This window comes from Equus caballus, chromosome 31, assembly GCF_041296265.1.
Source record: "Equus caballus isolate H_3958 breed thoroughbred chromosome 31, TB-T2T, whole genome shotgun sequence".
Lineage (NCBI taxonomy): Eukaryota > Metazoa > Chordata > Mammalia > Perissodactyla > Equidae > Equus > Equus caballus.
In genome coordinates, this window is record NC_091714.1 from 21,862,211 (window position 1) to 21,876,521 (window position 14,311).

Sequence of the window (14,311 nt, forward strand, 5' to 3'; positions counted from 1 at the left end):
CTGATGAACATAGATGCACAAATCATCAACAAAATTTTGGCAACCCAAATTCAGCAATACATCAAAAGGATCATACATCACAATCAAATGGGATTCATACAAGGGACACAGGGATGGTTCAACATCTGCAAATCAATCAACGTGATATACCACATCGAAAAACTGAGGAATAAAAACCACATGATCATCTCAATAGATGCAGAGAAAGCATTTGACAAGATCCAACAGCCACTTATGATAAAAACTCTTAACAAATTGGGGATAGAAGGAAATTACCTCAACATAATAAAGGCCATTATGTAACAAACCCACAGCCAACATCATAATCAATGGGCAAAAACTGAACACCATCCCCCTGAGAAGAGGAACACGACAAGGATGCCCACTATCACCACTCTTATTCAACATAGTACTGGAGGTCCAGGCCAGAGCAATCAGGCAAGAGAAAGGAATAAAAGGAATCCAAATAGAGAGTGAAGAAGTGAAACTCTTGCTGTTTGCTGACAACATGATCTCATATATAGAAAACTATATATGAATCCATTGGAAAACTAATAGAAATAATTAACAACTACAGTAAAGTTTCAGGGTACAGAATCAACTTACAAAAATCAGTTGCTTTTCTATACTCCAATGACAAACTTACAGAAAGAGAACTCAAGAATACAATTCCATTGACAATTGCAACTAAAAGAATAAAGTACCTAGGAATAAATTTAACCAAGGAGGTGAAGGACTTATACAATGAAAACTGTAAGACATTACCGAAGGAAATTGATAATGACATAAAGAGATGGAAAGAGATTCCATGCACATGGATTAGAAGAATAAACATAGTTAAAATGTCCATACTACCCAAACCAATCTACAGATTCAGTGCAATCCCAATCAGAATCCCAATGACATTCTTCATGGAAATAGAACAAAGAATCCTAAAATTCATTTGGGGCAACCAAAGACCCCAAATTGCTAAGGTCTGAGACAAAAGAACAATGCTGGAAGTATCACAATCCCTCACTTCAAAATGTACTACAAAGCCATAGTGATCAAAACGGCATGGTACTGGTACGAAAACAGGCACCCAGATCAATGGAACAGAACTGAAAGCCCAAAAATAAGACTGCACATATATGGACAGCTAATCTTTGACAAAGCTGCCAAGAACATACACTGGAGAAAAGATAGTCTCTTCAGTAAATGGTGTTGGGAAAACTGGACAGCCACGTGCAAAAGAATGACGGTAGACCACTCTCACACCATACACAAAAATAAACTCAAAATGGATCAAACACTTGAAGATAAGTCCTGAAACCATAAAACTCCTGGAAGATAATATAGATGGTACACTCTGACATCGAAATAAAGAGGATCTTTTCAAATACCATGTGTTCTCAGAGAAGGGAAACAAAAAGAAGGGAAAAGAAAAAATAAACAAGTGGGAGTTCATCAGACTAAAGAGCTTCTGCAAGGCAAAAGAAACTAGAATCAAAACAAAGAGACAAGCCACTGACTGGGAGAAAATATTTGCAAATCATATATCTGACAAGGGGTCAATCTCCATAATATACAAGGAACTCACACAACTGAACAATAAAAAAACAAACAACCGGATCAGAAAATGAACAGAGGATACGAACAGACATTTTTCCAAAGAAGATACACAGATGTCCAGTAAACACATGAAAAGATGTTCAACATCACTAAACATCAGGGAAATGCAAATCAAAAGTACACTAAGATACCACCTTACACCTGTTGAAATGGCTATAATCACTAAGACTAAAAATACCAAAAGTTGGAGAGGGTGTGGAGAAAAGGGAACCCTCATACACTGCTGGTTGGAATGCAAACTGGTGCAGCCACTATGAAAAACAATATGGAGATTCCTCAAAAAACCAAAATAGAACTACCATACGATCCAGCAATCCCACTACTGGGTATCTACCCAAATAATTTAAAATCAACAATCCAAAGTAACATACGTACCCCTATGTTCATTGCAGCACTATTCACAATAGCCAAGACGTGGAAACAACCCAAGTGCCCACTGACTGATGATTAGATAAAGAAGATGTGGTATATATATATACAATGGAATACTACTCAGCCATAAAAAAGAGAAATTCATCCCATTTGCAACAACATGGAAGGACCTGGAGGGAATTACACTAAGTGAAATAAGCCAGACTGAGAAAGACAAACCCCATTGGGCCAGCCCTGTGTCTGAGTGGTTAAGTTCGCGAGCTCCACTTTGGCAGCCCAGGGTTTCGTGGGTTCAGATCCTGGGTGTGGACATGGCACCGCTCATCAAGCCATGCTGAGGCGGCATCCCACATGCCACAACTAGAAGGACCCACAACTAAAAATACGCAACTATGTACCAGGGGCCTTTGGGGAGAAAAAGGAAAAATAAAATCTTTAAAAAAAAAAGACAAACACCAGATGATTTCATTCATATGTGGAATATGAACAAAACATGGACAAAGAAAACAGTTCAGTGGTTACCAGGGGAAGGGGGTGGGGGTGGGGGTGGGCACAGGGGGTGAAGAGGAGGACCTATGTGATGACAGTCAAGAAATCATGCACAACTGATATCTCACATTGATGTAAACTTATGAACTCAATTAAAAGTTAAAAAAAAAAAGATAAGGTGACATTATTGAGCCAACCTGAGGACTAGCCCGGAAGTCAGTCTTCACCACGGAAGACAGCACTCCGGAGAAGCATGGTTCACGGCGTGGTCATACACTATTTCAGAACAAAGAACATACATCAAGCATGACAGGAACACAGTTTTGTTTCCTCAAAGACACAAGCAGATATTCCGCAGTTGGCACACACATGTGCAGTTAGCTAAACGTGCAGTGAGGCACGAACACAGCAGGTCAAATGGACCTTGGCTTTTCTGGAAGAAAAGCTTATCTTCAGAGTACTGGTACTGGCATCAGAGGAAGGGAGACGTTCGTCCCTATCTTTAAGAAGTGCATTCTTTGCTTTGAAAAAATGTTTGAAGCAGATGGACAATGCATGTTTGATGGGCCAGAAGTCAGGCTGCTCTGGCAAAAACAAGTTTTGGGGCAAATCAGGTTTAAACCAGAATGGCTTCCCATATACCCCAATATGTGAAAGTTTATTATTCTTATTATTTTCATCATTACCATGAAAGATATAGCGATGGAGCTGTGTGAAGACTTCTTTTTAGAGAAAGGGAATTAGATCAAAGGTGAAAGCTATCCTTGGAGTAAGCTAAGAACTCAGGAGAAATCTGAGAAGAGCCCAGTGGGCCTTGGCTTCCACAATTCTCATATTTAACCATGAAATGGAAATTAGGCGCAGGGCTACGTTTTTATGGTCATAAGCAGATTAGTCAGATTGTCCCAAAGAGTCCACATACTCTTCTTTCTACTCCTTTTAAAATTTCACTGTCTGAAGGAGCTGAGAATTATAACTGCTGAATAAACTTGCCCATTTATTAAATAACGAGTAGAAAGAGTCGAGTTGACTCAGAAAAAAGACAGGAAACATGGTAAATGTGGGAAAGGGCATTACAAAGTTTGCAAAGGAAACCAAATCTCCAAAATACAATGATTTTGCCATACTATTGTCAGTAACTCAGGAGAGAAAGCAAGGCACTCCCATATGAATTCTTTTTTATTTTTTTCCCCTCTATTCAGAGTTCCATCCAGATGTGGGAGCCTCAAGCAGCTAGTAGAATTTTTTAAAAGAATAATTGAAAAAGTAACCTAAGATTTAAGTGATCAAGAGACAAATACATAAATGGGATATTTATAGTGTGATGTTTATTAAACTAACTTGAAAAACAAGATTCTTTTATTTTAAATGACTCCATTCAATGCATGAAAGGAATGTCCTCAGTAAAACAAAAGTAACATTTCCAAGAATGTCATTTTATTATCTCTCGTTCGGTGTGCATTTTCAGCCTTTGACATCTGTCTTTATCACCATAACCAACACAGAGTTGTTCAAAATAAAGTTTTGACCCAAACTGGACTATGGAGATGCAGACAGGAGTGAAATAAAAGTCAAAACAAGCAAATCAACACCATCAACCAGTAAAAGTGTTTTTCCTGATGTTTATGTATCATATTTACAAAAGTAAAGTTAAACCAATTGGTCACTATGTACACGTGTTAGCAAATATTAGTACTTTACATTACATATATATGTGCATTTGTAATAATCAAGTAAAAAGATAAATTTTAAATAATTTTCATTTATGAAAAATATATAAAATGTGACTGATACTTCAATTTGAGTGCTTGTTCAATACTCAGTGCTTAAAAATATTCGGGAAAAAAATCCCAAAATATATTCTGATAGAAGTTATTAAAAGTGAAGGAGATAAGGAAACAGTGGATGTAAAATGTGATTTTAATAAGTAGGGGAGGTGAGCAGAATGAAGATACACATCTAGCCAGGAATCACATAGCATATGCCAGATGAAGAATCAGAAATGAAAGGCATACGGTTTTCCCTAAGGTCAATTTCACGTGAAATCGAACAGAACCAAGGTACTTTCAGGATGGAGTACATGAATTTTTTTGGTAATGAGTCCATGCTATCAGCCGACGCAGAATTGACTTCCTCCTAGAGTTTCACGAGGAAACATGCGGGGACATTTACCCCACAGCACGCGACAACGTCAGTTCCCTATTTGGCTTCTGTTAACAGGGCAAGGGCGCAAAATGCCACGTGACGACCTCACACAACTTCGCTAGGTACCCGTCCTTACTGAAGAAACAGGGGACGGCATCAACCATCTTCTAGAGCACAAGCTGAGTTGGAATTCTTGGACCTCGAGTCTCTTCTTTCTCTAAAGACTGAGGTCCCTAGCTAGGGACTGGGACAACTCACCCCAGCGCAGAGGGCCCTCAAGTCTTTCTGAGTGTGCTTCCCGGCGCACTCCTGTTGGGGGTGGGGCGCGGGGGCCCCGTCCGGCCTGCTATTTGAGGCAAGGGCAGCAGCAACAGCAGAGAGTCCGGCAGGGGTTCTTCTTCTGGTACTGCACCGCCTTGCGCACCTGCACCTTGGCCTGGCCCGTGTAGTCGAGGGTCTTCTGCACGTTGAGCTCGATGGTATCGATGGTGTCGCCCTGCTGCTCCACCAGCCGGGCCATCTGCTTGTAGAGGTCGTGCAAGTCGCGGATGCGGCTCTCCAGCTGCAGTAGCTCGCGGTGGCGACTCTCGATCTCGTTGAGGGCTGCCCGCGCGCCCTTCACGTCGGCCAGCAGGTTCTCGGAGAACACATCCCACTTGCCCTGCTCGAACATGTCCTCGATCTGGTCGCCCGAGACGTCCTTGCCCATGATATCCAGCTGGCGCTGGATGCGGATCTTGCAGTTGTCACGCTGCTTCATCTCGGCCTGGTTGTACTCGTGCATGGCGCTCTCGAAGGTGCGGGTGAGCGCGCAGTAGTGTGCCCGCCAGATGCGCGCTACGGCCGAGTGCTCGCCGTGCTGGGCCTCGGCCGCCTCGCACTGCGCCTTCATGGCACACAGCTTGCGGTAGATGGCCTCGATCCGGGCCTTGATGGCCTTGGCAATGGAGCTGGTGTCCCGCTTGATGCTGCTGAGGCGCCGCATGGATGTGAGGAAGCGAGCATTCTGCTTTCCCAGCCGCTTCACGTCGGCTATCAACTGCTGGTTTTCATTCTGAAGGTCCTTGACGTCCCGATACAGGGACTCCAGAAGGTGATCCGTCTCAAACACGATGTCCTCGTGGGGCGCATCAAAGTCATCGTCTTCGCCTGGGAACTGCTGGTCGCACTGCCTGGTTAAGTCCAGAAGTTCTGGGAGCCGGTCCTTCATTTTGCCTGCAAGTTAGAGATACGGAGGTTAAATTCCTCTAGCGAGAGTCAAGTATTTGCATTGCGGGAACTGAAGCTTAAAGAAACGTTAGGCTCAGCACTCCCCGTTCTTCATGCTTGGGCGTAGCTAACAAATGCTCTAAAGGAGCTAAATGCTACATGACGTTTTGCTTACAAGTCAAGGGCTAACGTGACAGAGAGGCAGGAACACACTCGTATGTTATAGCCGGTAGGCAGGCATCAATATCACAGGCACCCAGACCTTCACCAGCAATTCAAAATTTTAGATTGCATTGGGAGCCAATCTCTTTTTCTTGCTTTACGTTCTCCAATCACTGCAACTCAAAACAGACAGAAAAAGGAAAAATAAGAAGAAAAGCCTTGCAAAGATAAAGATTTTTAAATAAGGACAATTTACACGGCTTTGTGGCCAACTCTAAGCATCGTCTATTTCAGCACTGGTAAGAGCCCTCAGTCTTGCACACCACAATAACTCTTAAAATAGTTACCATATAAATCATGGTTTAAATTGTTCTCCCTTAAAAATGTTATAAACGTAAAAACATGCTTGAAATAAAACAACAACAAAATAAAGACAAAGGTCTGATAAGGAAGTATGAAATTTGGAAGCTGAAATTTCCTTGTACCTCTACCCAATATCACTGATACGCCCTTCAATTTGAGCTTGCTCAATACTTAGCGCTTAAAAATATTTGGGAAGAAAATTCCAAAATATATGCTGATGGAAGATATTAAAAGTGAAAAAGATAAGGAAATAGTTAAGTGTTTAACGCAATTTTAATAAGTAGGTGAGGTGAGTAGAGGGAAAATACACATCTGGGTGGCAATCACATAGCATACGCCAGATGAAGAATCAGAAATGAAAGATGTTCAGTTTTTCCCAAGGGCCCTAGTGGTAAGCATTATTAATGAAACGGCTTTTTAAAAAAGTTTTATGTGGAAAATTTCAACCATACACAAGCCTAGTAGCAATAATATAACACACTCCCATTTATCCATCACACAGAAGCAGTATTTGTCCACTGTTAACAGCTTTTTGAAACAAGTCGGCAGCTCAAATAGAATTTCCATGTTTTTATAAGGCTGGTTCTGATCAGTTCCGTGCTTAGCAAGGAAAACTAATGTTCTCTATGTCCTTATTTTTTCCAGGGAAGTGAAAAAATTTCATTTTTAGTAGCATGTATATATGTCAAAATAATGAGCATATTGCCCTTACACACTAGATTTTGTGGCTAAATTCTCTTTCTACTATATAACTTGAAGAAAAGGAGGGAAAAGCAGTAGTACTTAATGGCTACTCAATCTATCAGAGATCCTGATCTCATATTAAAAGCTTCTCTCAAGTTGAGCTAATTAATTGTACAGCACCACTAATGGAATGCTAACAAGTTGGATCTTTAGTGATAAGTGGAAAATGGTGAAATATTAACCGTGGACTCTCATCTATCTGCCATGATCATATTTACATAAATTAAGCAAAGTTTTATTCAATGGTGATGATTTTTAATATAAGTTATCCTGCTTAAAATGCCACTTTTGCTGTCTGATGACAAAAATCAATACCAGAACTTCTCAATGATGAGGAAGGTGACTCTTCAAGAAGCATGACCGAGAGGCAGAAAAAGACCCAGCCTGGATCAAAACGATGCCTTCTCTGGCCTGTGTTTCCTGATAGCCAAGTATTTCCTCACTTGGAACAAAATTTAGAGACAAACCACCAGTTGGGGGAAATTGCAACATATGGCAGATAATGGGTTAACATACTTAATATATTAAAAACTCTGGCCAAAAAAAAACCACTTGCCCAAACAAAGAAAATGAAAAGGCAATTCATGTAAGAAGAAATATACATCCTGGAGAACATAAGAGTAGCTAATATGTATCGGGTGCTTACCGTAATGCCAGGTCTTTCTAGGCACTTTTCATGGGATGCCCACTTTTATCTTCAGATCGACTTCCTGAAGTAGGTATTATCCTGACCTGAGCGGGCCAGCGAGCAGAAGAGATGGAGCACTTCACCCCAGGTCTCCAGGGTGGCCTCATTAACCACTTCACTAAACTTCCTGAGCAAATGTATAAAAGTGAGTCATGAAGGACTTCACTATTAAACCACTAATATTTTTTCTGCCCACTCAGTTGGCAGGAACTGTTTTTTTAATAATAATTTTTAAAAGTTGGGGAAGATTCTGAGAACTCTAAAAAATGCTGGTAGGAGGGCAAATTGACAGAACTTTTCTGGAAGGCAGTTGAACGGTATGTATCAAAACCTTTTAAAATGTGTTTCTGTTTTAAATTTATTCTAATGTACATTTATTCTAAGGAAATATGCAAGGGTGTGTGAAGCTCATTGCTATATTTTCATCAACACATTGTTCTTACAGGAATTCAGAAATAAGCTAAATGCACAATAATAAGGTATTGGCCGCTACACGATCACAGAGTTTAGAAGGCTATCTAATGGGATGAAAAGCATAAATACATACAATCTATCAAATGTAGGTAAAGAGAGGAGACTGTGCAACACTACCACACAGATATCCTGAAACAAAGACTTGAGTAATACACCTCAAACGTTAATACTAGTTTTCTTCAAACGGTGGAATTATAAATGGTTTTTAATTACTTCTTTGTGCTTTTCTGCATTTTCCAAATATTTACAATGTCCCTGTAGATTTTATAATTAAATAAAATCCCACAAAACTATAAATATTATTTGTTTAAAGGACTAACTTCTTAAGGTCCTTCTTTAAAACAAATGCATTACAATCAGGTCAACAGCTCATGTGACCAGGGGAAAGTACATTCTAGCTAGGAGGGAGTTGAGCTGTATCTATCTGCTTAAGTTAGTATCCAATATATTCTACTATGCAACAGGTGGATGAGACAGAGAATGGATGCATTTTGATTAACAAGGCAAGAGTAGGTGATAGATGCCTTCCTTGCATCTTGGTCAAGACTTAGGAGGCACTACAATGGAAGGTAACGGGTGGTTAAGGAACAGCGCCACGCACCAGAAATCAGGGATCTGCTTGTCGGTCTCCCACTCGTCCTAGACAGGTCTCATGCTCTGCATTGCTCTCCTAGAGCCATGAAGAAACTATTTAGGGGGAACATCTCATTCATAATATGAAGAGCAAAGCACACTTCAATCACACAGAAACCGGCCTTTGAAGAAGATGTTCAGAGACAGTGATTCCCTCTCAAGACCTAACGACCATAAAGGCCTGTCCTAAATCAGGTGAAGGCTTGCACTCATTTGAAGGCTCAAGCCCATGACTGGCAAGGAGAGAGAAAGCAAGAGTGTGGGGAATTAAAGATTCTCTATGGACGTGGCGACAAGACGGTGGCCTTCACCACGCCTTCCTGCTCATCTTTCCTGGCCCAGCCCAGCCCCAAAGGAGTTGGTCCCACTGATCTAGAAGGCCTTCTGGTTGCCAGGGAGCAAGAATAAGGAAAACTACAGCAGAAAGTCAGCCAAGAGGCTGCCATTTCTAAGAATGTCCCTGAAAGAATGTCTCTTGCTGCAGTTATACCAAAAGATGTAAGGAGGCACAGAAAGAAGATCAAAATAATCTACACATCCAGTAGCTTGATTGCCTACTATGAGATCCTAAAAAGGGAACCATGGTAAATGAGAAAGGAAAATCAAATAATTCTATTAATCTTTCTGTTTCATTGTGATAAAGAATAATGTAATAAATTTCACTAAATTCCATTCATAAAGTTCTCGGAAGAAATCCTGCTTAGATTCACACAGAGATGAAGAACTCAAAAGAAAATTTACAACCAACTACCAGAAATCTGCTTCTACTTTCTAATTATCTTTTCAGGCATGCTTATCACCTTTCCTGAGAACTACACCCCACAGTGAAGGAAGGGGAAATTGCTTAAGGTTTCTTTCACTGGGCAGTAAGATTTTATGTAAAAGAAAATAAAGGAAGAGAGAGATGATGGTAGCTCAGTGGCTCTCAACCTTAGGAGGCAACAGAATCTTCTGGAGAGCTGCAAACAACACAGATGGCTGGGCCCCTAGAGTTTCTGATTCAGTAGTTCTAGGATGATCTCTAAGTGATTCTATGCACACTCAAATTTGTGACCCGTTCTATAGATACTTAGCATGGCATCTTTTTATTCATAAACATCATGCAGTTCTGGACAACTTACAATAGTTCTCAGCTTGGGGGCAGTCTTGATGAGCAAATAACTGGTAGGGACAGAAAGTGGTAGCTACCAGCCTCTCTCCCCAGTGGAGAGCTGTTGGCTTCCTGAAGCACCACCTTGACTGCTTGGCATGGAGGTTAGATATGAAATCAAGGTCAGCCGAGAACTCACTCACAGCCCAGCAAGGCATAAAAACAATTTATGAAGTCCAAAAGGCAAAGTAACCAAGAATGTTAGAGAATTTACCCCAACTCCTTTACTTTAGGATGGACAAATATAATTGTTGCAGGCACTGACCAAAGGGGAGTATGAGCAACACTGACTGAGCTTTATTATTATGAGATACCCTCAGGTACAGAGAGAATAAATTCCCTAACAGCATTCATGGTGAAAAATGAAGGGCAGAAATACTCTATTAGCTAAATATGCTGGCCACTGGGACCTGGATCCTGCTGCCAAGAACCTAATGTATTTGGCACATAAGATCTTGACACTTTCTGTCATATCAGAAAAGAAATATTCAGACAGCAGGTGTACCTACCACAGAAGATCAACGAGTGGGGCTCGTGGCCACATAAATAAGCCATAGGCTGGGTGCTATGAAGAACCACCACCAAAGTCATTGTTCCCTTCCTGTTTCTAGGGGAACCAGCTATAAACACAATGCAGAACTATATTTCTGATCATAAAAGACAGGTCTTGTGCCTACTTACTCTAAGGGGAACAAGAAAAAAATTGTTCATACATAATTATGGGATAAATTGTACCACTCCCCCTCCCACCAATTCGTATACTGAGCTCATAAGCCCTAACCCCAGTGCCTCAGAATGTAATCGTATTTGGAGATAAGGTCTTTGTTAAAGAGGTAATTAAGTTAAAAGGAGGCCTTCATAAAACACATACATTATTATACATTAAGCAATACATACAGTAAACAAATTTGCCCACTTCTAGGAAACAAAACCTTTCCCTGTTTCACAGCCATATGTTAAAGTATTTTTTACAAGTAGTGAGAAAGTTTACACATGGGGGTGCACACTGCAGAGGAGGGCAATGTACAAATCACGTGAGGTTTATCATGGGGATCACCTTATAGACTACAGGAGGGGAACAAGTCCGAAAGCATGGAAGGGTCTTCCCGTCTGTACTTATGACAAAGAAATGCTCTAGACACTGTTCCTCTGTAATGTGAGGTCAGAAAGTTTAGGATTCTTGTTTTAATGGGAACTGAAGTCCACATTTAGACACATACACACACCCACCCACACACACACACAGGCTTTGCATATGGTATTCAGCTACTAGTGAAACTAAACAGATCTTGTGCCAAGATATACAGTCCGAATGAGGAGTCTCGGAGCAGAGAATCTCCCTGACCTCAGTAATGAAGTGCCCATGTTCGGATTTTCAGATTTTATAATCTTTATCCCCTGTGCCCTAATTTGATAGCAATTTTTAAACTATTATTAAAAGAAAATGATAATTACAAATCACAACGTGTCTTTATGCCTAGGTCCACCACTGGTCCATATGGTGCCTTAAGGAGCCTTTGAGTCTGGACCATGTGACATCTTTGTGGAAACGAGAAGAGGGCCCCTTTCTCTGGGTGGGTATAGCCCTGTATCAGGGCACAGAGCCTGGTGAACTAGGCACACGAGAGATTTCTAGCCCCTTGCATCCTTGTGGCCAAGCACCCTTGTGCTGAGCACAACCTGCATAGTTCCATGTGGTCACTCTGAGTTCGCCTTTCTGACCACCTGGTGCAGCCCCTCCTCCGCAACCACCACCACAGACATGTGGCAGGCACCAGAAAGCCCCATAGGGACCTGTCACAATAACTTAGCATTTACTTTCCAGGACACACCAGAGTAACACAACCCTTAAGGGCAATGAGTGTACTTTCTCAAACAGGTTGATTCAGATCCATAAATAATAATTTCACTCAACTGAGTAAAACCTAGCATTCTGCTCCATTTCTTGATTTAAAAAATAACACATCTAAGAGGGGAAAATCATTCTTTGAACTTCTAAAAATTATAGGCTAAAATAAAAAGATTTCCTGAAAGCTCTTATCTTCTTGCTGTTCTAAAGTTAATTAAAAAAAATAAAATTGATGTTGGATTTTGAAGTGCACTGGGCAAAAATATTTTTTTATTGAGGTATAATTGACATACAAGGTTATATTAGTTTCAGGTGTACAACATAATGATTCGATATTTGTATATAGTAGGAAATGATCACCACAATAAGTCTAGTTAACATCTGTCACCATATAGAGTTACAAAAATTTTTTTCTTGTGAAGAGAACTTTTAAGATCTACTCTCTTAGCAACTTTCAAATATGCAGTACTGTATTATTAAATATAGTCAAAAACACATTTAATTGTTTAATTTCTTGGGGTGCAACTCAAACCGCAATTTGAGAGTTTGAAGAGTGTTAATTGAGATAGATTATAATTATAAAAGTCTGAGGCTAGAAAAAATAATAAAATCAGTCTCTTGTTTGCCCCTTTCAAAAGCAAAAAGCAGGAAGGAGTTTTGCCAAAGCATTTTGAGGGAGTCTGACCTATAAAGAGGAGACAGTCTCCACTTTCCAATCACTCTACTCATTGATGCCCCCTGACACTTTCACTTTTCAGTTCCCTCCATCAGAATTTCCTGCCAACATCTAAACAGAAGAAGGCAGTCCAATGTGCACAGTCAGTCCGCAGCCAGTGGGCAGTCAGAGTTTTACCGAGAGCAAAACGCTCTCCGATGGGATCTGCAGAAATGCGCTGTAAATCAAGCAGCTGCTCTGGGACTCGACTCCACGCATCCTGCTCTATGGCTAACATTGATGAGCCATCTGCAACGTGCCAGACACAGTCCAAGCACTGTGCAGCCCCCATGAGCTATCAGCGTCATCCCATTTCACAGGCGAGGACACCTGAGGCCTACTGAGTTGAAGCAATTGCCTAAAGTCACACAGTCAATAAACGTGGAGCTGAGATCTGAATCCAGCATCCACCAGACCCGAGAGCCCACCTGTAAACCACAAACCTGCACTAGCTTCTTTTTCCTGAGCCTCCCCAAAAAGGCTTCTGAAATCTTCAGTCTTACGGGGAACCTATTCTCTGTCTGCTATAATGACATACTGCAGACTGGGTGGCTTATAAACAACAGAAATTTACTTCTCACAGTTCTGGAGGCTGGAAGTCCAAGATCAGGGTGTGAGCATGGTCGGGTTCTGTACCTGGTGAGGGCCCGCTTCCTGGTTCATAAATGGCCATTTTCTTGCTCTAACCTCACATGGTAGAAGGGGCAGGCCAGCCCTGTGGGTCCTCTTTTATAAAAGCACTAATCCCATTCATGAGGGTCCACCCTCATGACCTCCCAGAGATCCCACCTCCAATATCACCACCTTGGGGGTTAGGATTTCAACATATGAATTTGGGCAGATGCGAACTTACAGACCACAGCATTCCCTAATCAAGCTTTTCTATTTGGAAAAATTATTAGCATCTAATAACCTAGATCTGGATGAGCACACGAAAATGTTTTCCCCATTAGAACTACTACCTTCTTTCCCACAGTAGCATCTTCCTATCAGGGCTTTCCCCCGCACTGCAGGGTCTCAGCCGTTATAGCATCCAGTCAGGCATAACTCATCGCAACTTTCCAGACGTCCAGGAAATTATTAACGCTCATAGATAATCCTCGTATAACAAAGATCACTGTCGCCATGACTGAGCAGAGACAGCTGGAATAAGGAAACACCGATACTCGGAGACAGAAGCATTACGGTCAGGGGCACAGAGGTGTGCACTGAGGCGATGCTAGAAGATGAGTTTGCTGAGGGAGGAAGAAAAGAGAAGAGCGCTCGGGGTCAAGGCCCAAATCACCTCTACAAGTTTTTCCACTCTCATCTGTATTAGCATTTACAAATGAAAACAGTTGTTGCTGTATCTTACATCTGATTTGGCTTTTGAAGCAAACTTTTGGCTAGAAAATACAGAAGAAATCTATGTAGAAATTAAAAGTGATGAGGAATACATTTTTAGTCCGGTTTGAAAATGTGTACGTCTTTGATTAAATTTTATATTTCATAACTATTCCATGGAGTATTTTTTTAAAAGAGAATCAATAGAGTTTCCAGAATCATTAATGACCTTTTCTTTTCCAACTCATAATACTAGTTAAGGACAATCCCACAGAATTTTCACATTCTTTTTTCTATTCCTCTTTCTCTTAGACACTGATCCTAATGCTGTTGGCTGTTACTCTTCTTCAATTGTCCACAGAACAAATTATTATTATTTTTTTT

General features: G+C 40.9%; 1 protein-coding gene across 7 annotated transcripts in view; it reads right to left on the bottom strand.

The window, feature by feature from the left end:
• Positions 1–3,778: 3,778 nt before the first annotated feature.
• STX11 (syntaxin 11) overlaps positions 3,779–14,311 on the bottom strand; it is an 81,593-nt gene continuing 71,060 nt past the window's right edge. For 5 of the 7 annotated variants that reach the window (XM_070256248.1, XM_005608208.4, XM_005608209.4 and 2 more), the window contains one exon: positions 3,779–5,832. In XM_070256248.1, coding sequence (XP_070112349.1) covers positions 4,964–5,832 — 869 coding nt within the window. In that variant the 3' untranslated portion in view covers positions 3,779–4,963. Of the gene's footprint in view, positions 5,833–6,001; positions 6,162–7,741; positions 7,911–14,311 lie in introns of all 7 variants that reach the window. The other 2 variants (XM_070256250.1, XM_070256249.1) reach the window with 2 other exon arrangements.